We start from the raw sequence: 25,990 nt of genomic DNA, 5'->3' as shown, positions 1-25,990 counted from the left end.
TGGGTATGTTAATTTACAAACTTTTTTCAGTTTCAGTTGCGATGGCGATTTATTTAGCTCTTTAATAAGTTCCTATAATGATTAAAATATTGTTGTTGCACATTACGGATTTATATAACAAAGATGGCTGCGCCCTTGGGGAGAACTTATTTGACATTTAAACTAAGTTTTCCGAAGAAACTACTTAAACTGAACAAAGAAACATGTCGTTATTCATTACAAATAAATCAGACATTAATTAGAAATTATTCTCAGAAATATGATTCAAGTTTGTTTGCAACAGTGAAGAAAAATTGGAAAACCGGTGTTTGCATAGCTGTAACAACATCAGTATTCGCGACAGGGTATCTAAGGTCTCGCCAAAGTTATGCTGATACAGAAGCAAGACCAGTGTCAAGACACGTAAGGCATGATTTAAGTATATTTACCTGCATAATTGATAAGAAATTATGCACTGCCTCTCTGAGCAGGTCCCAGAAAGTCACAAATTTTCGTACAGCCATGTTGAATTACCTACGAAATAAGAACATTCGAGTATTGCAATGTTATACTGTATGGTGTAGCTAACTGTGAGGTGCATAAGATGCAATGTATTCATTACATGTGTGCAAAACTTGTCATTAACAGGAGGAAATTTGACAGTTCTAAACAAGCATATCACTTACATTGGTTGCTGGTGGAAGCAAGAATTGAGTTCAAGATACTTTCTTTCATGTATAAGATACTTTCTTTCATGTATAGCTGTCACACTGGCAAAGCACCTCTGTATTTAACAGAATTGCTTACAGAGTGTATTCCTAGTAGGCAAGGTTTGAGATCTTCTGAAAATTCTGAATGTTGTTATGTTGTTCCATACAATAAATGCAAAACATTCAATGATAGAAGTTTCTGTACTATTGGTCCAAAACTTTGGAATGAACTGCCGTTAGAACTATGCAAAAATAAATCACTTGACACAATTCAAAAAAAATCTTAAGACTGTCATGGCAGTATTTCTGAGATTTCGTGGCATTGACCGCGCGGGAAATTACCATAACCGAAATACATCCGTATTTCTTCAACAAATGCTATTTTTGAAGTAGTTTATGACTGAATTCAAAGATATATGTCATAAATAATTAATTTTCGAAATGAAATTAAAATACTTTTGCGCATTACGTTTTGTACACGATTGAAAATCGGCGAAGGCACTGGAAATTTGCGTGTTCGTAAATGAATTTCCATGCCCTAAAATTCTCTAATGTACACCCGTATTTCTTAAATAAATCATATTTTTAGAGTTTATGACAGAATTCAATCATATCTAAAATAAATAATTAATTTACAAAAGGAAATTAAAATGCGCAAAACGTTTTATACGAGGCTGAAAATTTGTTGAGCGCACGGGAAATTGCTCACTCATGGATGAACCATAATCGCCATAATTTTGTTAGATTTTAACTTAGGTAGGTAAATTTCTTTCAAGTTTCGATTCCTCAAGGAATTTACATTATTGTAAGAATATCTTAAAAGTAAAGTGTTGTGTCAAAAATATGCATGTACAAAGATGCATAACCGCAGCGACATCATATTTCTTTATTTTAAAACCACATTTCTATGTACGTTCACAAGGTCAGGTAACCTATTATGCCGCACTGACAGAAATCTGTTTGCCAAAAATCGTTTTACTCCATTTATTTAAATTGCTGCCGCTTTTTCATTATTTAAGATTTTTTTATTCTGTTCTTTTTTTTTTGTACTTTCTGGTCAAAAGTCTGAATTTTATGGCCATGGCATAGTATGTATCATTTATTTACTTTTAGAAAGAAATAAGTAATTCAGATCGCGCTGTTTGAAGTTTTACAAATAAGTATGTGAAAATTCGACCGTTTTTATAGAATTTTCCCTACATTACTATCGATATCTTATTAAAATCGTTATAGAATTCAAATTGTATTGCTTCTTAAGTGGTGTTGAAAACTTGAAGCGATAATATTAAAAAATGAATGCACTACGCGCGTTTTTTGTACGTGTTGATAAACAAAAGTAACGCCGAGCGATGTAAATTAGATATTACGATAGGTCGCACGTGCTCGCGGAATGGAAAATTATGGCATGATGTTTTGTATCTTTACGATTCCCGGGTAAATTCCAGTCAATCCAAATAATAAGTTTGTTGACGTTTTTTGCGATGTACAGTCGAATACCGTTACCTCGATATTCAAGGGACTGTAAAAATTGCATCGACATATCCAAAGTTCAACGTAGCGATATCGACTGTCTGGGACTACTTTGTACTTGTGTCGGACGTCTATATTGTAATAATTATTGTATTAACCTGAAGTCCCCAGTAATGACAATGCTCATATAACTTATTCAAACTTGTCTGTAAATCTTCTATCGAATTACCAAAAATAACCATGTCATCGGCGAATAAAAGTATAATAACACACATGTCGTATAGAGATAAACCTGATGTATTGGTGCCCTGTTAAAACAGTTCAGGATCTTCCAGGAATAGGGCAAACAACACCGGCGAATTATTTAGACCTTGCCTTAAGTCAATCGATATATTGAAAAAAAAAATCAGAATATAAATCACAGTGCTTTACACATGATTTGACTATAGAATACATTGCTTTAAACATTTTCAACACTTTTCCATCTAGTCCTAAATGATATAATTTAAACCAAAGTGCTTAAAAGTAACAGAACAAACACACAAACTAGCTTGATTATGATTAATACATCGCCGAACAACAATAGGTTGATTTTCACACCTTACAAATAACATGGATATTTTTGACAAGCTGTGATATCGATGAAACCAGGTGTAAAAACAATACAGGTAAGTTGACGGGACTGAAAAAATCCCATCGAGCTAAACAAAATATCGAGCTAATCATATCGAGGTAACGATAAATAATTACATTAAAATATATATGGAAAAATCGGGACCGACTAAAACACCTCGTGCTAACCGGAGTATCGAGCTAACCGATATCGAGGTAATGATATTCAACTGTAATTTCTGAATTTTGGTGAAGTTACAACGTAAAAACACTTCTCCTAAAGTTCCAGAGTGGACTGGAATAACTAAAACTGATTTTAACAAAATAAGGAATTCTGTAAATGAAACACTGAAAAAGTATTTAAAGGAAGACTATGTTGATAAAGGAAAACAACTACGATACCTGAGACATTATGATCGAGACTTAGTGCATCCTGGAGAGAAGGAAGGAGGAATGAAAATGTTTAAATCTACAATACATCGCTGTTTTAGCAAAACATTGAATTAGTATTGAAAAATAAAAAATTATACTGAATGTACCAGTTTTTCTTCAATTTTTCAATTTGCAATTATATCGACAAGTACAGAACAAAAGTTTGTTCAGTAATTTGTACATAAGTATAATACCTCATTACATACCGGTAATGTACATTGACATACAAGATATGATCATGTGACAAAGTTGTTGAAAATTTATAAACGGATCGCAACAGGCCGTAGGGCGGGTCTTTTTACCACAAGACTACCCCAAAACAAGTATGAAATTGAATAAAAGCGTATCATATTTTTAAATTAAATAATTTCCGATTATAAACATGTGACATGCCCTTTCCGATCATGTTCAGCGCGGTTTATGCCACTCATATTTTGTCTATAATTCATTTAAAAATAAAAAATTGCTATTTTATAATTCATAGTTTATTTTCTTTTTTATATGTTAAATGAAATATGAAGAAACAATTAAATAAGTTTCAATAATAAACATGTGTCATGCCCTTTCTGATCATGTTAAGCCCTTTCCGATCCGCGCGGTTTATGTCGGGACCCGTATTTTGTTTATGATCTATTTAAAATCAAATATTGATACTTTTTTTATCTTAAATTATTTTCTTATTATTTGAAGAAACAATTAAATAAATTTTAATAATCAACCTTCCGGTATCTAGTCATAGCGACATAAGCATAAAACATTTCCGTAAGATCGTAAAGGTATAATCTCGTATACAGAATTAACTTTTAATTAACTTCTCTCAAATATTCATTCATGTTTAATCTGATTGAACATGGTTCTACAACTTACAAAAAATGATAAAAAGTGTTTATTTAAGAGAATACTATTTTTTAAAAAAAAGAAAAGGACGAGTGCATTTATGTTATAGAAATTCCTGTGTGCTTGCCAAATTCAAATCTCGTATAAAACAGTTTTGCGTGAAAGTATTTTATTTTCCTTTTGTAAACTTATTAGTCCCCTACTGGTTGAAAACCAGTTTCGGGGACTATAGGAATGCGCTTTTCCGTCATTCCGTCCATCCGCAATTTCGTATCCGGTCCATAACTCTTTTATCCATGAAGGGATTTTATTATTACTTGGCACAAATGTTCCCCATGATGAGACGATGTGTCTTGTGCAAAACCTGGACCCCTAGCTTAAAGGTCAAGGTCACAATTGGAGGTCAAAGGTCAACAGGGCCTTTTTCCTGTCTGATCCATAACTCTCCCATCCATGAAGGGATTTTAATATCACTTGGCACAATTGTACCTCATAATAAGACGATGTGTCATGCACAACTTTCAGACCACTAGCTCAAAGGTCAAGGTCACACTTAGTAGTCAAATGTTAACATGGCATGAACAGGTTCTGTTTCGTGTCCGGTCCATAACTCTTTCATCCATGAAGGGATTTTAATATTACTTGACACAAATGTTCCCCATGATGTGACGACGTGTCGTGCGCAAAACTCGCACCCCTAACTCTAAGGTCAAGGTCACAGTTGAAGGTCAAAGGTTAACAGGGCTTTTTTCCTGTCCGGTCCATAACTCTCTCATCCACGATGTGTCATGCACAACTTTCAGACCCCTAGTTCAAAGGTCAAGGTCACACTTATTAGTCAAATGTTAACATGGCATGAACAGGGTCTGTTTCGTGTCCGGTCCATAACTCTGTCATTCATTAAGGGATTTCAATATTACTTGGCACAGATGTTCTCTATGATGAGACAACGTGTCATGCGCAATCCCGGAGCCCTTGCTCAAAGGTCAAGGTCATTCTTAGAGGTCAAAGTTCTAATTCAAGAATGACTTTGTCTGGAGCATTTCTTCTTTATGCATGGATGATTTTAATGTAACTTGGCACAAATGTTCACCACTATGTGACAAATTGTCTTGCGCTAGAACCAGGTCGCTAGGTCTAAGGTCAAGGTCATACTTAGAGGTCAAAGGTCAAATTCAAGAATGACTTTGTCCGGAGCATTTCTTCTTCATGCATGGAGAGATTTTGATGTAACTTGGCACAAATGTTCACAACTATGAGGCACACTTTTTTTAGAATTACGTCCCTTTGTTGTTACTATAAATAGATTACACTGTAACTTTTTTATTACTGGCCGTAGGGAAAAATCGAGACCACTTTTCTGTGGTACAACATGCATGTTACATCCAATATTTAGGTGTATTTCGATCTATTTCTACCTGGTAAAGATTTTCTTGTGGACTTACATTTTATAGATTTTTTTTTTTTTTTTTTTTTTTTTTTTGATTAATTTCACTTTGTTGTTACCATAAATTACTTTTATGATAACTTTTTGTATAATTGACCAAAAAAATTCCAAACGAAAACAACCCTACTTTTATATATATGCAAATTTTAATCCAAGTGCTTTGTTATATTATATTGTATATATTGTACAATAATGTTTATACATCATTGACAAATATCAGTTCATTATGTTATACTGCAGTAGAGAAAATTAGGTGCCTTCCAGTAGGGGACTTTGTATTGCATGGCAATACTTCATTCACTTGTTATTTATATTATACACGAATGATTTCTGCAATAAACCCTACAGAAATACCATTTATTAATAAAATACGGGCGTATTTCGGTTATGGAAATTTCTCGCGCGGTCGCTGAACTTCAGTCTCTTATAAAATCATTTTGCGTGAACATATTTTATTTTTCTTTCGTATGTTAATTATTTATGATATATATGATTGAATTATATCAAAAAACCTTCAAAAATACCTTTAACTTAAAAAATACAGGTGTATTCAGGTTATGGGAAGTGTATTCCGGTTTTTAGGTGGATTCCGGTTTAATGTGTGACCGCGAAAAAGTTATTAAAAATTAAAAATTCCGATCCCATACACAAATGTTGTAAAAACATTTGTTTTGCCCACCACCAGATAAACAGATGTTAATGCGTGACGTCACAGTGATCTCTCCTATGGTAATAATGAATAATATATCTATCTCTATAGACATACACATAGATATATAGCTAGAACTAGCTATAAAACCAATGGCAATAATGCAAAATATGAAAATAGGTGCTACCTAAAAGGCAGAGCTCCCTTAAAAAATCACCAGTGCCCCATAAAAAAATAAAGAAGTGGTGTAACCATGTCTTATTGCAATGGCTGCAAATATCTCAAATTATAGATCCATTGTAGGAAGTTTATGTTCTATTATTACAAATTGTATTAATGATAATCCATAATTTCTTTTACTTTACTGTAGTTTGTTTTGACATTTCTTTTGATGAATCTAAGTAAGTTATTTTCTTTCGATGTGATGTTATCAATTTGTTTTGACCAACTGAGATCTTTACTTAGTGTGACACCCAGGTATTTAGCTTCTGTAGTTTTTAGTGCTATATTATGGAGTGTATAGATGTAGATGATAGGTTTTTTCTTTCGAGTAATCCTCAATACCTCACACTTATCCGGATTGAACTCCATTGACCAGTCCTTTTCCCAGGCTTCTAGGGAATGGAGATCATTTTGTAGGGATTGGAAATCAAGGGAGGATTTAACTGTCAGATAGACAATAGTGTCATCTGCAAAAAGTCATCACTTACTTTGATGGACTCTGGGAGAGGATTTTAAAGGAGATCATTTCTGTCAAAGTGGGATGTGATATTTGAGACAAAAATATGTTCCATTAATTTAGAGGCAATACATGTTAGGGATATGGGTCTATATTACTGGCCTTGGATTTTGGACCTTTCTTGTAAACTGGTACATCAGTTGCTTTCTTCTAATCATTTGGGATTTGACCTGTTTCAAGAGATAGTTGAAATATCTTTGTAATGATTGGGGCTATCTCTTGGTGAAGCTTTTTTAGTAATCTTTGGGAAATTTCATCAGGACCAGAGGCTTTATTTGGATTAAGCCCCATTAGTAACTTGTCCACGCCCTTAACAGTTATGAAGATTGTTGGCATCTCTGGTGCTGATTTGGAGTTTGTTATTTTTTTGCTGAGTTGTTTCAGGCTTAGGGGTTGAAGCTTTGAAAAGACAGATTCAAACTGTTTATTGAGGATATTTACCTTTGTGACTGGGTAGTTATGAGTTAGACCCTCATACTTCAAGGGGGCTACTATTATTACAGATATTTGTATTATTAACAATCTGTAATTTCTGAATGCAAAGCATTATGTATAAGCTTGTTATGTCTTAGACTGCATTAAAATTACATCTCGGCATGTGAAAACTTGACAAATATTCTAAACAAAATAAAGTACGGTTAAGGGTATAGATATACATCTGCACCAAAATGAAGAGAAAAAACGTACTTGAATAATTTCTGTTATTCGTATTGAAATGTACTGTGTCATATTATTATCATAGAAACCAATCTCTAATATTAAATGCTTCAAATTTAAAAGTTTGGCCTGTGAAATTTAACAGAATCTCATTAGGCCTATAGCTTAAGGAGGTAGGTTACCTTCATATTTGTATGTGCGCATGTCCAACCTGAAGCTAACGTGACGATTTACGATGACGTTTACGACAAACTAAATGTGTTTGTATATTCATTCTCCTGAAAACAAATCATGAACCTGCCTCCGATCTGATACTTTATGGTTTAATAATGCAGAAATAATGAATCAACTGCCGCAGAAAGGCTTCAAAACAATGTTGCCTTAAAATGACGTCACTGACGTCATGACGTTACGTGTCAGTTACCGCGCAAAATTAATAGCTTTTATCTTGAAAGTACGTAATTCTGTGCATTTTCTTTATTTTAACTATCTTCAAATAACAAATAGTTGCTGAAATATTTGTTATGAATCTTTTGCTCTGAATAATCATCAATATTTTGCTTCTTTTATGTAGTTATATTGAAACGTTATGCGGATTGTAAGAAAATGGATGATGGTAACCAATGTTATTTGGAACATAGTTAGATGAAAGGTTACTTGTAACGGCCATTTTCAAATAAAAAATCTAGCAGTTTGATTTGTAATACCTATTTTTCAGGTTCCGTTGATAATTCAAGGTAAAATTCAAAAGCGTTAACACTGGTCTATTTAAGAAACACAGCTTCGGCTTTTTATTTTCATTTCAACAATATCCATCAGAATAATATCAGCATGCTGAACGATTTTTCCATGAAAAATGCCAGGCGAGGGGTACTGCCGTATGTATTCTAAGCTGTGAAATTTGTTTGAATCAATGCAAATAACAAGAAAATATAACTTACGTTAGAAATAATATGTTTTAAAGCTACATTAACTAGAAAGATAATCTTATTCAATATTTTTTTATAAGAAATTACGACAAAAAGCAAGATATAAGCTATTTTAAACATCTCTGTTGCCATGGTTACTTTAAAATTTAAGAAAAATAGGGTACCATGTAAAGTGCATGGTATTTTGCTTTTAATATTTCCCAAATATTCGATGTTAGTCATTAAAAGAATGCCACTTAAGTCGTCGAAAACCCCTATTTTTATACATAGTTGTTTAAAAATGAGAGAAAATGCATTACCATGGAAACACGAGCCCCGCGACATATGCATTTAAAGCTTATATTAGAAAGCTAACGTGCATACTAGTAAAATTATCAATTATGCAGACTTCTACAGATATCAATGAAACTAAAATACACTGAAAAGTGTTAAATATCCGTATTTTCCTTCTTCTTTCAATATGAAATACCTTTAGAGGGTCATGTTCTTCAAACCTAGATAAAAATTGAATTTGAAGGGACAGAGACAAACGAAATTGAGATTGTAGCAGGTGAAAACTTCATATTACACGAAATACAAACAAATGCTGCCGTTAAACTAACTTGAATTTACCCTTGTAACAAGGTAACCTACCTCCTTAATAAAAGTTAATTAAAGAAATTGTGTCTCTTTTTGGGTGAATGTTTGGAAATGAAGACTGAATGTAAATATTCTATGTCCCAGTTCCAAAGTTTAAAGAAATCAGAATTTACATAAACCTGGGATCATAGACAATGACTGTTGTAATTCTTTTTAATGTCATTATTGTCAAATTACGTTCTTTTTGGAAGGAAGAATGGGACCAGATTTCGGCCAAAAATACTGCTATTGTAGACGTCTGGAATGGGAGAATGACAAACTATCATTTACATTGTATAATTCTTGTTTTAATTCATAAGACAAACCATTTTTAAAAGTTATTGATTAGAATTTTACTCAGAGAAAAAGACTGTTCGCTGAAATTCTCGAAAACCCCTGTTTAATTTACTGAACTGCTAACAGTCTATGGCTTTTTTTAAGGTTAATCTTTTAGCTCTATAGAGTAGCGATGGTAGTAGGAACCTTTTTAATGTTCGTTCTCATTTGTATAGCCAACAGTTTTTTCCAAGTGTAAAACTCTGGTCAATGATTTTTAAGATAGTGGATGCAATATATATGAAAGGGGAGAAGAGCAGTATGTGCTTTTCCAAAATTCCACGCCTGTTAATTTGGACCCCAAAGTTATATCTACTGTACAGGCCATTGGAACGTGACATCAAAACAAAATGCTTGTTAAATTTTCACATGAATGAATTTTGTTAAGATATTTGCAAAATTCATGATAAATACAATGAAAAAAACAAAAAAAACTAGTGAAATAAAAAAAGATCTGGTGCTGATGGGGCTCGAACTCCTGACCTCTTGATTGTAAAGTGAATGCACTAATGTTTACAGCACAGTGGAACTATGACATCATACCTTACTAACATTATGTATATATAATTAATTTCAGTTATGGCAGCATGATGAAAATTGTTCAACATTGAAATTTATGTATTTTCACAGCTTTTATTATACGTAGAAAATTTATTGGGCTCTGATTTCATATTATCAAACACTCATTTACATTGTTATTCAATGTTTAAAGCAGTAAGCGAGACACTTTTATAATCCGTAAACAGTAAGTGTCTACAGACTCTAATTACTGTGCACATAGTCTTCTGGAGGAAACCCAAACAAAACTGATTCCAAAAAATACCACGAATTTTCTACTCGATAGTATCTGTTTTCTTTTTCGCACGTCTAACCGTAATGCGGTGCTGTGAAGTGGCGCCGGTAGCTCTGCTATTATCAGGTTCCAATGATGAAAGACAATAACACAAAACCAAGATTTTTGTTGTCACATTTTCAATAAGTGCAGCAATAGATTGCGATAAATCATTGAAGAATGTGTCACTGGGAATATCGTCATTGCGTAAGACTAATTTAGTGATGACTTATTGCAGAAATTCGCAACATGTATTGAAACTGAAACTGAATAGATCTCCGTTTTTAGCTGATCTGTTGTTGTTTTTTTTTTAAAAATGAGGAGTTATTGTCATCAATTGATCAGCCTTGGCATTGCCTGGTTAAGTTTTATGTTTACAACAGCTTTTCTCCTAAACTTTCAAAGCTATTACTTTAAAACTTGCAACACTTGTTCAAAATCAAAAGCTGACTTTATACAGCAAGAAACATAACTCTATCCTGCTTTTTGCAAGAATTGTTGCCCCTTTGGACTTAGAAAATATCAGATTCTTGGTTGTTTTGCGTTTAGGTCAACTTTTCTCCTTAACAGTCAAAGCTATTGCTTTAAATCTTGGAGCAGTTATTCGCCATTAAAAGCTGACTCTGCACAGCAAGTATTGTAACTCTACTTTGCTTTTTGCAAGAATTATGGTCCCTTTTGGACTTAGAAAATCAGAATTCTTGGTTAAGTTTTGTGTTAAGGTCAGCTTTTCTCCTAAACTATCAAAGCTATTGCTTTAAAACTTACAACACTTGTTCACCATCAAAAGCTGACTCTGTACAGCAAGAAACATAACTCCATCCTGCTTTTTGCAAGAATTATGGCCCCTTTTGGACTTAGAAAATATCATAAAAACACACGGGTAGGACAATATTTCTGTTATACAGAGACAAAAAAATCAGATGAGCGTCTGCACCCGCAAGGCGGTGCTCTTGTTTGTGATTGTCTTTTGTCTCATATACCATTCGGATGGGATAATAACTGTTTTATATTTTATACTGACATATATTGAACAATTATTATTGGTTTTATAGCTATTTCTAGCTATCTTTAGCCAGATTTAGTTATATAGCTAATTTGTGACTTTTCTGGGACCTGCTGAAAGGATACCCTGATCACGTAGGATTGATACTTGGTCTTATTGGGGCCTCAATGGCCGAGTGGTTATGTCGCTGACATTATATCACTTGACCCTCTCCGATGTGAGATCGAGCCTCACCCTGGGCATTGGAATCTTCATGTGAGGAGGCAAGGTCTCTCTTCTCTTCCCATTGTCATGCAGGGACCGTGGTAGAGCATCAATGCATCTGTTTAAACTGTACGAGATCAGTTGTTCTACTCATATGCCTGCTTGTGATAAAATAATATACAGAGGGGTTCCTAGGGTCTTCCCTGTCATCAAAGCTTGAAAGTCGTCATATGACCTACAGTTGTGTCGATGTGATGTTAAACCCAACAAAAAGCAAACAAAAGTATTGGACTTTTCTTTGGGAAATGCTCATTGTTTTACTTTCTACATAAAGGGACTTCTTTCAGTCAGTTTTCAATAAGCATGATGTCATTTGCTCCTGGTTCCTTAGAGTTAAGATAATTTTGTTCCATTTCCTTTCTAAAATATATCTGGTGAAAACAATTCAGTGCTCATACTGGACTTGAAGAAATAAGTGCCAAATTTTTACCCTTGAGACTCTCAGATTGTGAATAGTTTGAGTGTGTGTGTGATAAGAGAAAAATCCATCCAAATGTGGGTGTTAGGCTAAGGGGAACCTCATCCCAGAAGTTCCCATAAGTTTAGACTTCATATTGCTACAGTCTGGTGGATTCTGGTTACATTTAGCTTGTATAAGGCAGATCTATATATGATGTATGATAATTTTGGTTGGACAATACTGGCAATTGTTCAGTAGGTGAAGTAGAAAAAAATTAGGTAAAAAAAGAATCTGATATTTGGCATTTGCAATAGACCATACCATTGTGCTTTTTGTCAACCTGTCCTCGGTACTTCTAAAGATGAAAATATATGTATGCTTCTATATGTTTCTGAAGATCTTTTGCTTAAAAATTGACAGCATGAAAGTAAATTGGTTTTTCATTTTTCTCATTGTTCATCTAACCTTTAATTATTATGATTTAAATTAAAATCATGAAGTTTAAATTTTCAGTTAGTGCCTTCTGTTAAAATTATATATTTATTCATTCGATCAGTCAAAACTGTAACATGTACGTTACGAAAATCAGGTCAGCTAATGTTACATTTTCTAAGTCAGAATTTCGTACCTAACAATTAACTTATTGCACTTTTTGATATATGTAATTTTCAGGTAAAAGGGGTGGTTGATATAGGGAACCAGAAGTTCACATTGTACCAGTTCCAGTCCTGTCCATACTGCTGTAAAGTTAGGGCTGCTCTTGATTATTTTGGATTTACATATGATGTTGTTGAAGTGAATTCAGTGACGAAAGCCCAGATGAAGTTTTCTGAGTACAAAAAAGTACCTGTACTTATGGTAGATGGAAAGATGGGTGATAAAGATTTTACACTGGTAATTAATAAATAATCGTCTTTAACATATTTAGTTTCTAATATTGACATGCTCATGTAATGGCTCTTATGCTGATATTTATAATCATTGAAAGGAATTTTACAGTCAGAAAAAAATTTTGCCAGTTATTTCTGTTAACATGCTTCAGTTGATGCCAGTTTATTCTCAAGGCATTCAATGTTGACATTACTCTTGTTAGCATCTATACAATATTCAAATTTAATGCATTTTTTTTTTGATACCGTTCAACATCAGTTTGACTTGCTAATTTATGTAAATGTGCAATAACATAATTTTATGCGCAGTTTTTCAAAATTAAACTAAAAACTTTGCAATATCATACTTTTTTGCGCAGTTTTTCAAAATCAAAATAAACACTTTGCAATTTCATAATTTTGTGCACAGTTTTTCAAAAAAAATCAAAGTAAAAGCTTTGCAATATCATAATTTTGTGCACAGTTTTTCAAAATCAAAGTAAAAACTGTGCAATATCATAGTTGTATGCAGAGTTTTTGAATATCTAAGTAAAATCTGTACAATTTCATAATTATAGTATTTTTTGCCGTGAGGGACCACTTTGTCCAGTCAAAATGCATTTATTTATAGCTCATAATATTATGATAAATGTTATTCTACGATGTTTGGATTTATTTCCCTATTTAAGAAAGAAGACAGAAAAAGAAAACCACACAGATCAAGCAAATATTTGTGAATGTTTTCAAAATTGTAGATAATAATCCTTGATACTGTGAAATCATTATTGTTCGTGGGGGACTAATTTTCGTGGATTTCATGGTTGAATCAATCCACGAAATTTAATCCCAACAAATTTTAAATTCCCACTCATTTTATGTTCACAAGTTGAAATCCACGAATTTTCATCCCCACGAAATTGCCGTTTTGACCAAAACCACGAAATTTCATGCCCACGAAATTAAATGATTTCACAGTATTGTGTTAGGATTTAAATAGTATCTCAACAGTAAATTTGCTCTGGAATAAAATCATTGTTTGTCATTCAGATGAGTTTTCTTACATCACTCTGGCTAAGCCCTTGTCACATAGTTCCTTCACATCAGATTCTGAACTCCAAAAGCTTAATTATCACATGTTTATCATTGAGGGAGTGAAGTAAAAGCATTACATAATTTTGTTATTTTATTGAAATAGGCTAACATATTGACGTTTATGTCCTTTTAAGTATAGGAGACATTGGTTGAATTAACTTTGTCAGTAAAGTGTTTAGAAAGAAAAAAATGCAATGTGTCAGGATGAAAGCTAACATGTGATAAAAAGAAAATTATATTTGTGTCTTGTTGCATTGAATCTATTAAACTTTGTTGAATAAAAATGATAAAATACTCAACTGAGCCTCATTTTTATTACTTTATTAAAAAACTCTCATGTTATATGCTCTTTTTACTTGCAGCAATTCAATGATTCCTCAGCCATTGTCAGTGTACTTGGAAGTTTTGTATACGACCAACAAACACCTCTTCATAAACTACATACATATTACCCTGTAATAAAGGAAAAACAGGGTAGAAAAACAGTGTGGGACTTTCCAAATAAATATTTTATTATGTTTGGAGAGAATATAGAAGATTCCAGGTCAGAGAAACAAAGAAGGTAAGGAGCTATAGTGAGTAGAAGGCCTGTTTCAGAGTTTTAATATTTCTTACTGCGAAATCATTTAATTTCGTTGCATTTTTGAGTCGGCTAAAGGCTGAAAGCCTTTTGACGAGTCCTTGCTATCCAACGATTCTCTAAATGGACCAAATAACACAGTGAAGGGATGTAGTTCCATTAGATTTCTCAAACTTCAAACAGTTCACTGCATGAATGAAGTTAAGTTGTGTCAATTCCCTTTGCTATGACCAATATACGATGTAATCTGTCATATTTATGACTTGTAATTGTGCAATACTCGAATGTAACTCATTAAGCATAAATGTGCATTTTAAGAATTGCGCAGGCTTACAAAGCTTGGGTAACATCCAGCGAAAGACAAAAAATAGTTCCACAGGGCTCCAGATAAGATGCGTATTAGCGTAAATGACGTATAGAAATAATGCAAACAAATACGCATGTCTAATAATTTCTAAGCGTATAAAAACGTATATAAAATTACAGAAACGCACACAATGCTTTTTTAAAAACAAAATCTGAATCGTCTGGATGCGTTAGGTAACATAGCCGATCAGCCTTAATTCTCCCACATTGAACGTAAACACGCATCGTATGATTTCTATAAACTTTGCGTGGGTTGAATTTTGCAGTCAGTAAACGGATAAATTATCAGAAGAAGAAGCTCTTACTGGTTTGTTTAGTTACTACTGATATTAAAAATGATTTTAATTCTTATTTTTCGAGAAATAAACAAATCGGCGAAACATTAAATTGTATTGTCTTGTAGTTTTTGAAATCGAAAGTAGATCGTCTATGTTTGGTTGCTTTCACGAAACGAAACAACTTTTTTATGAAAAGATTTAAATTAGAGGTAATTTAACCGTAAACTTCAATGTCAGATACTGCCAATTGCTGCTAAATGTCTTCGTATCATCACAATTTGTAAAATATATTGTTCAGACTGGAGAAAAGTGTAATCGTATCTGGATATAATATTTTGGGTAAATATCGAGCTGTGTTATGAAATTTTAAGAAAAAAACTAAAAACAAACTGAAACTGGTAGACTATACTGTCAGTACATCAATCATTAGCCGACTCAGGCCATTCAGGCCTTTGATTTTTTCTGGTTTTGGCAAAAACAGCTATTTTCATGGGAAAATTTTGTGGATTTCAAATTATAAAGATAAACTAAATGGAACATGTTTGTTGCGATTAAATAAGGGTGTTGGTGCAACCACAAAACCTAGAATTATTAGCTCCCACAAACATTAATGATTTAAGGGTATAAGATATTAATGGAAAGAGTTTGACAAACTCTTTTTATGGGTAGGGATAGGAACCCTCCTGTTGATTATCACGAAAGTGGATTAACCCCTCAACATTTTAACTGGAAAATTTCCAGGTAGACAAAATTCCTTCCTTGATTTTGTAAGGATAGGATTAAACTCTACCAAGTCGTAAGACCTTTTAAAATATTTAAACCAGGTTGTTCAAAGTTGAAAACCTGGCTATTGGATTAGAGATGTTGTTGGGCATTTGTGCTGATAGATGGATGGGCAGCATCAAGTATTTCATTTCTGTTCAGTAACTTGTGTTTGGGGTAGTATTAATATTATTCTTCAATTATATTTTTTTTTTAAATCAGAAATTTTGAAGGGCATTGGACGTGTATTGGCTCTTATCCCAGTCTTTTAGCTTGACTATTTGAAGAAAAGTGAGGGCTATTCTACTGACCTGGGCATCAGCTTGGGCATCATTTTCAGGGCTACACCTTCGTTAAAGTTTTGCATGCAGGTTCATATCTCAGTTACCATTGCATGTACTGGATTGTACACAAGACCTCCTAGTCATCAAACCTACTGAAATAACTAAGTTAGATAAATCTTGGTTGAATTTAATTCAGATTATGACACAGTTTTCATTTCGGTTAAAGTTTTTCTTGCAAGTAACCATAAAGCTTATGTCAGTAACAACTATTTGTATTGAAATGTTAAGTTTCACAATGCTTTCGAGTCATCAGGTCAGCTGAATTAATGAAATAAGTAAGATTACTCTTGGATGAATTTAATTCAAATTATGACCTTTTTAAGTAAGAAAAAATTTAGTTGAGATTTTGCATGCATGTTGTTTTCATTGCCATGATAAAATTTTGTTATAAATTGTGATAAGATTACTCGGTTATATCAGTCTTGTTAAGTTATGGCCTTTGTTCATCTTAGAAGCTATCAAATTGTCAAGTGAGCAGTCTTATGGACATCTATTGTTTTTACTGGGTTTATTTGGTAATAAAAAATAGCCATTTTGATCTCGAAGGGTCAAATCTTAGTTACTAAAAGTATTTTTGTGCTGGGATCATCAAAATGGTGGTTTCCGGTTTATAACATATTATCACCAAACGGTATATAGCAAACTTGTACTAATTGTTTTTGGGGTCACTGATACTTAAAATAGAACAATGATTTTATCTCAGTAATTCTAATAATGAATGAGATATTGCAATGGAACTTTGAAAGTGGGTAGTTTAAATAGGCTGGGGTATTGTTTTTATGGGCACTAGGGTCAGGGTCACTGTATACTATAGTCAAGGTCACTGTTAATTAATTTTAAAAAAACCCAGGACAGAGAATTTCAGTATCTCTTGTTTTTACTTTTACAGTTATTTACTTAACTTTTTTGATGGCACAGCATTTTTGATCAGTATCTGTTGTTAATTAAAAACAAAGAAACATGGGAGATGTCTTGTTTGCCTTTGAATTTGTTGGGAAATGTTGTGTCTAAGTAAGTGATATGATTGGATTGGTTATGTCCACTTGTACAAAAATCATTGGGAGGGTTTTTGTCAGGCCCCTATGTTAAACTTGTATAGGTTTTGCAAACAGTTTAGTCAGACATAATTTTAAATAAGGTGGTAAATACTTTTGGTTTGGTGTTGGATTTTCATGCTAAGGCAATAGTGAAGCCTTTTGCTGATCTTTGTTTTTAAGAAGATGAATTCTTGATTTACTTACAGAGAAAACAGCAACAATAATAGTGCTCAGATGGAAAGGTTGTATAAGTTAGAGTTATGCTTTTGCTGAGAATTTATTTCTTAGCCTTTAAACATTTTTGTTTGCTTTTGTCAGGATTGTTTTATGTTGCTGTATGCAGATCTTGTTGAAATATTTGCTTGACATTGCATCATTTATTAAAAAAGTTCTTCCATTGAAACAATATGCATAGTAGTATCAATGTTTTGATGTGGTTACAGTATAACTTGCTTCTATTGACACTTGCCAGGAACAACATTTGCTTTAACCTGACACACTTCTGTGCTTACAACATCTTCTTTATTCTGTGCCTAGCACCATACCTTCTGTATACTGATAACTTTATTTAGTCCCTTCAGGTTAACCATAATTGCTTTTTAATGACACTGCTTCCACCGACACACCATGTACGAACACATTAAACAGACATAGTTCAAACAGACACTGACACATCAAATAAACACTGACATATCAGACAGACAACAGACACCAACACATTAAATAGACACTGACATATCAAACAGACAATTACACAGGACACAGACACATCAAACAGACACTGACACATCAAACAGACACTGACACGTTAAACAGACATTGACATGTCACTCAAACACTGACACATCAAACAGACACTGACACATCACACAGACACTGACACATCACACAGACAACAGACACCAACACATTAAATAGACACTGAGATGTCAAACAGACACTGACACAGTAAACAGACACAGACACATTAAACAGACATTGACATGTCACTCAGACACTGACGCATCAAACAGACACCAAGACATCACACATACACTGAGACATCACACAGACACTGTCACATTTAACAGACACCAACACATTAAACAGACACTGACACATCAAACAGACACTGACACACCAAACAGTCACAGGCACATCAAACAGACATTGACACACCAAACAGACACTGGCACATCAAACAGACACTGACACATCAAACAGACACTGACCACCAAACAGACACAGACACATCAAACAGACACTGACACACCATACAGACACTGACACATCACACAGACACTAACACATCAAACAGACACTTAACACACCAAACAGACACTGACACACCAAATAGACACTAACACATCAAACAGACACTTAAACATCAGACACTGACATACCAAGTAGACACTAACACATCAGACACCAACACATCAAACAGACACCAAACATACACTAAAACATATCATACAGACACTGACATATCATAATTTATAGACATTGTTTTCGTTAAACAGAAACTGCTGAAATCTTTTTATTTCATAATCATTTTAGTGAAGAGTCAAGGTTCCCTCATGCAGGGCTTTGGGTATAAACTGCTGTCCAATTTTATGTATAGGGTCACCACTAGACGTAATTTAATGATGGATATGATATTTTTATTGCCTTATTATATATAAAACAATGATGTAAATTGATTAAACATCATTGCTTTAAGTGACCTGTATCTTATATAGTCACTATGATCAGTTTTGCTTTTTTTTATTTAGAAATTATTACAATTTTGTATGGATTGACACACGTACTAAGTGTAATTAAAAAGAATAAAGCCTTAAAGAATTTTATCAAACATGTTATGCAGCCTTATGCAAAATTGTGTTAAAAACTACATATCCTTGCTTTGCAGAATGTTTACAAGTTTAACAGTTTAATAATTAATGCATGTTGATAATAAAGTCTAGAAATGTTTTGCTTTTAGATAATGATAGCAGTAAAAGTGCACTAATATAAGATGATGGATATTCCAATTAACTTGCTTCATTCAGCAACCTTTTAAAATACACCATTCAAATCTGACCCAGACCTGAAGGTTCTACTGGTCTTTGTCCACAAAGTATGTTAAAACATTTGTAGTTTGTAAATGTGTTAAAACAGTCTGTAATTTAATTTATACCAGTTTATTTTAGCATACTGATTAAAAAATCTCTTGATTTAAAAGTGAGATTTAAGTGAGTTATATTATTCACTTCAGGGAAGAAAGAAAATGGCGGAAGTGGACTGATGATATTTTGATGCACACTATATCACCGAATGTTTATCGTACACCTTCTGAGTCACTAGAAGCATTCCATCATTTCTCTGAATGGGGAGAATGGGATAAAAACTTCTCCACTGTCTCAAGACTAGGCGTCGTCTATATAGGAGCATTTGTCATGTACTTTATCGGTAAACTTGTCAAGAGAAGGTAATATTTGTTTTTTTTTCTATTCCAAAAAAGAAAGTAACCCTTTGGTAAATTGTTACTGTGGAATCTTTTAATTCATTAAGCATGGAATTTCATTGTTTAGGCCATAAGCCTTCTTGCATATATGTATTGGTGGATTTCTACTTTTGGAGTTGAATTGAATGTGAGTTTTATTTGTGCATTGGAATGTAATTTCCAAAATTAATGCAAATATTGAATTGAAACTTCACTTGTGTCTTCGGAGTTATAAAACTAATTGATAGCATCAAGTCGCATAACTCTGACATGCATTTTGGCCAAATTATGCCTCCTTTTGGACTTAGAAAATCATGGTTAAAGTTTTGCAAGCAAGTACATACAGCTATCATTTAAAGGCATATAGCTTTGAAACTTGTTTTTTCTTTTTCTGGGTCAATAACCAATCTCAAAGGATCAAGTCCCATAACTCTGACATGTATTTTAGCCAAATTATGCGCCTTTTTGGACTTAGAAAATCCTGGCTAAAGTTTTGCATACAAGTGACTATCTCCAAAACTAATGCAGAAATGGCACAAACTTTGCTTGTGTCATCGGGGTTAAAAAACTAGGTGATAGCATCAAGTCCCATAACTCTGACATGTATTTTAGCCAAATTATGCGCCCTTTTGGACTTAGAAAATCCTGGCTAAAGTTTTGCATACAAGTAACTATCTCCAAAACTAATGCAGAAATGGCTCGAAACTTTGCTTGTGTCATTGGGGTTATAAAACTAGGTGATAGCATGAAGTCCCATAACTCTGACATGCATTTTGGCCAAATTATGTCTTCTTTTTGACTAAGAAAATCCTGGTTAAAGTTTTGCATCTCCAAAACTAATGCAGATACTGGATTTAAAATCTGTAGATATTTTAACATTTAGGGTAATATTCCTGCTCCTGGGACAACAATTCGAATAGTCAAGATTGGCTGTCTTACGAACAGCTCTTGTTACTTTGCTTATAACAATATCAATGTACATTCCTCTTGTTGCTTTTAACACAACTTAAGGGACCATAATTATGATGGTTTAGGGTTCTGACTTTGAATCAGTTCAGTACCTCACTGGTATGTGATAGAACCACACTTGTGGTGTAGAATTCTAGAAGTGAGGAAGTCATCCAGCAGGTTTAAGGAAGGTTGGTGGTTCTACCCAGTTGCAACCTTCCTATACTTTAAACAGTGCCTGAGAGAGCACTTGGGGTTTTCTTAATCATCAGAAGCTAGAAAAGTCACCATAATTGTATTTGCTTGACTCTATATAAAAACAAACACATTTTTACACTGCTTTCATGTTAAATAACATCCTAGAACAATGCTATTTCTATCATACAACTTACAGTATCCAACCCATTTCCTGTTAACTTTAATTAACTTGTCATATTCCATGTTTTATTTATATACAACTAACAAAGTAATAAGGGTCATTGTGGATTGTTTAAATAACTTTTTGTTGGATTTTACATGACACCAACAAAGTTATAGGTCAGCCAACGATTTTCCAGCTTTTTCTGAGGAAGAAGACCCCAGGTGCTCTTCCTGGACGAGCATCAGGTGCAACCACTGACCTTCCGCTAGTCAGCTTGACAACATCCTCACATTAAAAAAATCTACATCAGAAGACCCACAGTAGCAAGAACCAAGTGATTCAAAGTCACTCCGCCAAGGAGGTCCTGGAGAATCTACCATTTTATTCATTGCCATTATCTTTAAATTTTCAGGCATAATATAAAAGACAATCCTCGGGAATCATTGTACGATGCTTGTGATGCGTGGATGAATGCTGTTGGAGAGAACAAATTTCTTGGTGTTGATAGACCAAACCTTGCTGATCTGGTAAGTCAACATGTAAATATTTCTAAATTTAAACATACTATCTTTACTTTATTTTATCTACACAATAATCTAGGCCTCCAGCCCATAACAGTTTCAGTTTGCACCTATCAAGTCATAACAAAAAAAAATCAGGACAAAAGCCTGAATAAAGTAAAATGTTTCTTTAATGTCGGTAGGTTACAACAGTTCCCACCTGGTATTCATTGAATAACTTGTACTTGTAATGTCCATCATAGAAGGTGTTCTATTTGACTCACTAGTATCAAGTTTAGACTGACACTGCCAGAAATGGTACCAAATTAAGTAAATAGCAAGTACTGAATACTACTTGAGAGGTGAGATATCAGTAGTAACCAAGAATTAACCTGTGCCACTAGACTTGTAGTCAAACCAGCTAACCACTACACCACTGACTCCCTGCTTAACTGGATAACCATGCTATACTTACTTCACAGGTTTAATGATGTCGTGAAGTATGATGTAGTATTACTCCATTTCAGTCTGTTTATGGTGCCCTGCATTCATTTGAAGGATGCCAAGCTCACACAGATCTTATGTCTATACACAAGGTTAAAGACTGGTACCAGCGAATGGAGCAACAAATAAATGGACATCAGGGAGCTTTCCTTTTAGAAGAACTCCCAACTAAACGACATATTAAGAAATGACTGTGAAATATCATTTTGAAAAAATGTTTGCATGGTTGATTGAGATATTTTAAAGCTTGGACAGTTGTGAATGCGTGAAAATTAGTTGCTGAGTCAAGGTGTTTGTCATGAAGTATTGTTATTTATAACCCTTACCCTGCTGAATTTCTATAATGAACTTGTCCATCTTTCAATTTGGACAGTACCATTAACTGTTAAAAGGGGTGCTTACCAAAAAGATACTGACTGAATGGCGAAAAGTGCAGATCATGATCAGACTGCACAGATGTGCAGGCTGATCATGATCTACACTGGATGCAAAGGCAGAATCATTAGTGTCCGGCATGACAAGGGATAAAATTGTTAACCATCAACTAACTGTAGAGGATTTCTAACATTTAATAGACTTGTTACGAGTTCTTTTGAAATGAAGTTGAAGCTTGTTCTCATTTATTTATTGCTGTAAATTCAGTATAAAGGTAATTGTCTTGTTATTGTCTAATAGGGATTTGGAATCCTTCCTTTATTTTAATTAACTGTCCAGCTGACTTGTGGAATGTCAGTGGTCAGCCACCATTACAGAGGCCTTAGTGGACCATTGTTTAAGGCTGCTGACTTAACGACTTACCCTTCAACAATGTGGGTTTGAAAATTTGCTTTGGGTGTTGAATTATTAATGTGAGGAAGCCACCCTGGTGCACATCCATGCCGGAATCAATACTCGCAAGGGCAACAAGGGTCTTCCACAGAAAAATCGAGTCCTGTTAAAATTTGTTAAAACATTTATTTTGTAAAGTGGTCTTTAGTTATATATAAGTTATATCATCAAGTTATAAATATACAGTCAAACTTGTCATAGCGACCCACTGAATTAAACGACTTCCTGTCGTATACAACCCTGTTCCAGACCGCCCAACGTAAATCATTATATAAAGTCACTGAATTAAAAGACGCGACTAATGACCGTAATTGTTGCGTCCCATAACAATTATATGCCTGATTTCAACGACCCTTGGCTTTTTTTAAAGCCAAGAAATTTGCAAAAATTGTTTTTCACACCACATCGTAACCCTGTAAATTAGCGATAATTAGCAATAATTGTTCATTCTTCAAAGAGTTTGCTAAACATATCATGATTATATTTAATTGACCCATGTCTATCGATTATCGGCCATTTGAACAAAAACATATATCCACGTGTCTCATAACCTATCTCTTTACTTTTCTTTTCCTAAAGAAATTAATTCCAGATGTTTACTAATGCAAAGTATGGGATTTCGTCATCAATATTTGCATAAAACATCATGTGGTTTATACTGTAAAAATTTATCGAGTAATTTACAACCAAAATTATCCAGGATTTTTCCTAACAATGCATGATGTTACATCATGGAAAATTACTAGGAAAACTACTTGCAGATGGCTAGTGCGCAGGGCTTTCTTCATTCTAAAAATAACAACCATTAAACACCTAAATATTTTTAAATGTGTACAGTCATGAAGGTCGCACGTGATTTATGCGGATTTCCCCTTAACAACAATTTGTGTATACGATGTCCTTATATAACGGAAAGTGATCATCAAAACAGGGGGACCGCGGCTTCCAAAATATTGTGACACCACAATAGTTAATTGCAGCAGAAGTCACCCATAATGTGCCGTCATTTGATCATCATGAAAATTACGTAATATTGCAATGTCAAAAAACAAACAAACATATTTGACTTCTTCTGTAGACAATGAAATGAATGAACGTAAATTATATACTGTGGGACTTGATATGACAGTCTTTTTGAACTGATGATATGGGTGTTGCCAGCTTAGTTACTAGACTGTACAATGTATTCAGAGTTTTAATCATGACTTTTTATACATTACTTGCACGTAATCAATTAATACAAACACAACATATTTTTATTGTGTTTATTTTTTAAACATAATGTTTTAAATTTAGAATAAATTATTTGACAACATAGATCTAGTATCTTATGTCTTAAACATATATAAACGATAATAGAATAAAAAATGAATAAAAAATGGCATACACGTAGTTAGATTAACAATTGATCATGCTATTTAGTGAACCTGAATTAAAAGACTCCCTGTCATATGTGACCTTTTATGGATGGTCCCGTGGAAAGAAGTCACATATGACAAGTTTGACTGTATATTGAAAGGTGTCTTTTGACTGATGCATTCTTGAAATGAAAAACTAGTCATTACCAGTTTTTACTAAAGTTTTTTTTATCAATGTCATATATACAGTTCATAAATCTTATCTGTGTAAATGAAAATGTTTTGAAATTGCATTCTGTGTGAATGGAAATGTTTTGAAATTGCTTTCTGTGTGAACGGAAATGTTGAAATTACACCCTCAGGTACCCGGTAAATAGAAATTACACCTTGAGTAAATGGGAAGTTTAGAAATTGTACTTGGTGTATATAGAAATATTTCAATTGTCTCCATTGTAAGATTGTTAGAACTTTATTTCACTTCATTCTCACTAAATGAGAGAAATTCTACTTATAACTGGTATTTTTCCTGTATATATATGTTTGCTTGTCAAATTTTCAGTCGGAATGCTTGCAAAAGGGGAGATTTATTGTTCTGTTGTGAATAAAATATTTCTCAAGATTGCAATATTCATGTTTTACTAGTTATTTGTATTTTTGATGTTGTAAATTACCAATTAAGTTTGTTTAATGTCACTCTTTCTTCATACAAGACGAAGAAAATGCTAGACTTTACTATAGTGCTTATTTGTATACATACTGATCTAGAATTTGAAAAAAGAGTTGTGTTTCTGGTGGACAGAGTATTTTGACCATCAGCCACATATTGACTGCCAACCTTTTTATGCCCCCACATTTATTGGGGGGAGCATATAGCATTGCTGCTGTCCGTCTGTACATCCCGAAATCTTGTGTGTCCAACTCCTCCCACACTACAAGCCTGATTTGCTTCAAACTTTCACAGATGAGCAAGCTTGATGTGCAGATGACCATGATAAAGGAAGGAACTTTTGCTGTGACTATTTTTACCAAGTTTTGGCCATTCGATAGTTTTGCTATATAGAATATAGCGAAAAATCTTGTATGTCCAACTCCTACACTATAAACCTGATTTGCTTCAAACTTTAATAGATGAACAAGCTTGACGTGCAGATGACCATAAAGAAAGGAATTTTTGCTGTGACTATTTTTACAGCAGTTATTGCCCTTTGATAGTTTTGCTATATAGAATATAGAGAAAAATATTGTGTGTCCAACTCTTCATATACTATTGAAACAATATGCTTGAAAGTTTCACAGATGAAGGATCTTAATGCAAAGATGACCATAATTAATGGAGTTTTTTCTTCGGCTATTTTTTTCTAGAATTATGGCCCTTTCTTAACTTCACAAAATAGGCACAGGATGGTGCAATATGTCCTTTGGACACAATTCTAGTTTTCAGGGATAAAGAAATTACTTACTTAATTAAAAACATTTTTTAAATAACAGTCAAATGTCTGTAAGCTGCAACAATGACCATTTTGTAACATAAAAAATCAGTAAAAACCCCTAGTGACAGCACATACGCTTGGAATGTCTGTATTTGATATAATTCATCTCATTATATGCAAGGACTAACTTTTCATCTCTGAACATATATCAGTATTTTCCAAATAAACACATAAATTTCAATTCTGGGATCTGATTTCACTAATGTAAATGTGGCATGCACCTAGTTGCAATCATTTTGTGACTTTGTATTTTACCGTTACCTTAATGAAACTGTCACAGTTCAATGAATTTATG

The 25,990-nt window shown here is 33.5% G+C and overlaps 1 protein-coding gene across 2 annotated transcripts; it reads left to right on the top strand.

Annotated features, from left to right (window-relative positions):
* Positions 1–99: 99 nt before the first annotated feature.
* LOC123525375 (prostaglandin E synthase 2-like) lies at positions 100–24,832 on the top strand. 2 transcript variants are annotated; one of them, XM_045304372.2, is made up of 7 exons: positions 100–402; positions 12,590–12,811; positions 14,241–14,440; positions 17,452–17,487; positions 19,479–19,691; positions 21,428–21,542; positions 22,043–24,832. In XM_045304372.2, the coding sequence occupies exons 1-7, from the start codon at positions 124–126 to the stop codon at positions 22,208–22,210; spliced, it is 1,233 nt and encodes a 410-aa protein (XP_045160307.2). In that variant the 5' UTR covers positions 100–123; the 3' UTR covers positions 22,211–24,832. The 2 variants fall into 2 exon arrangements, with proteins under 2 accessions (XP_045160307.2, XP_045160308.2); XM_045304373.2 differs by lacking the exon at positions 17,452–17,487.
* Positions 24,833–25,990: the final 1,158 nt, after the last annotated feature.

This window comes from Mercenaria mercenaria, chromosome 3 (genome assembly GCF_021730395.1).
Source record: "Mercenaria mercenaria strain notata chromosome 3, MADL_Memer_1, whole genome shotgun sequence".
NCBI lineage: Eukaryota > Metazoa > Mollusca > Bivalvia > Venerida > Veneridae > Mercenaria > Mercenaria mercenaria.
Note: the sequence above shows the minus strand (reverse complement) of the source record. Positions and strands in the feature narration are given on the sequence as shown.

Excerpts from the sequence above, each read along its gene's own strand:
- LOC123525375 (XM_045304372.2), top strand. The coding sequence starts at position 124 with ATGGCTGCGCCCTTGGGGAGAACTTATTTGACATTTAAACTAAGTTTT. Across the intron at positions 14,441-17,451 it reads AGGTCAGAGAAACAAAGAAG|AGAAAACAGCAACAATAATA; the intron begins GTAAGGAGCTAT and ends ATTTACTTACAG. Across the intron at positions 19,692-21,427 it reads GGTAAACTTGTCAAGAGAAG|GCATAATATAAAAGACAATC; the intron begins GTAATATTTGTT and ends TTAAATTTTCAG.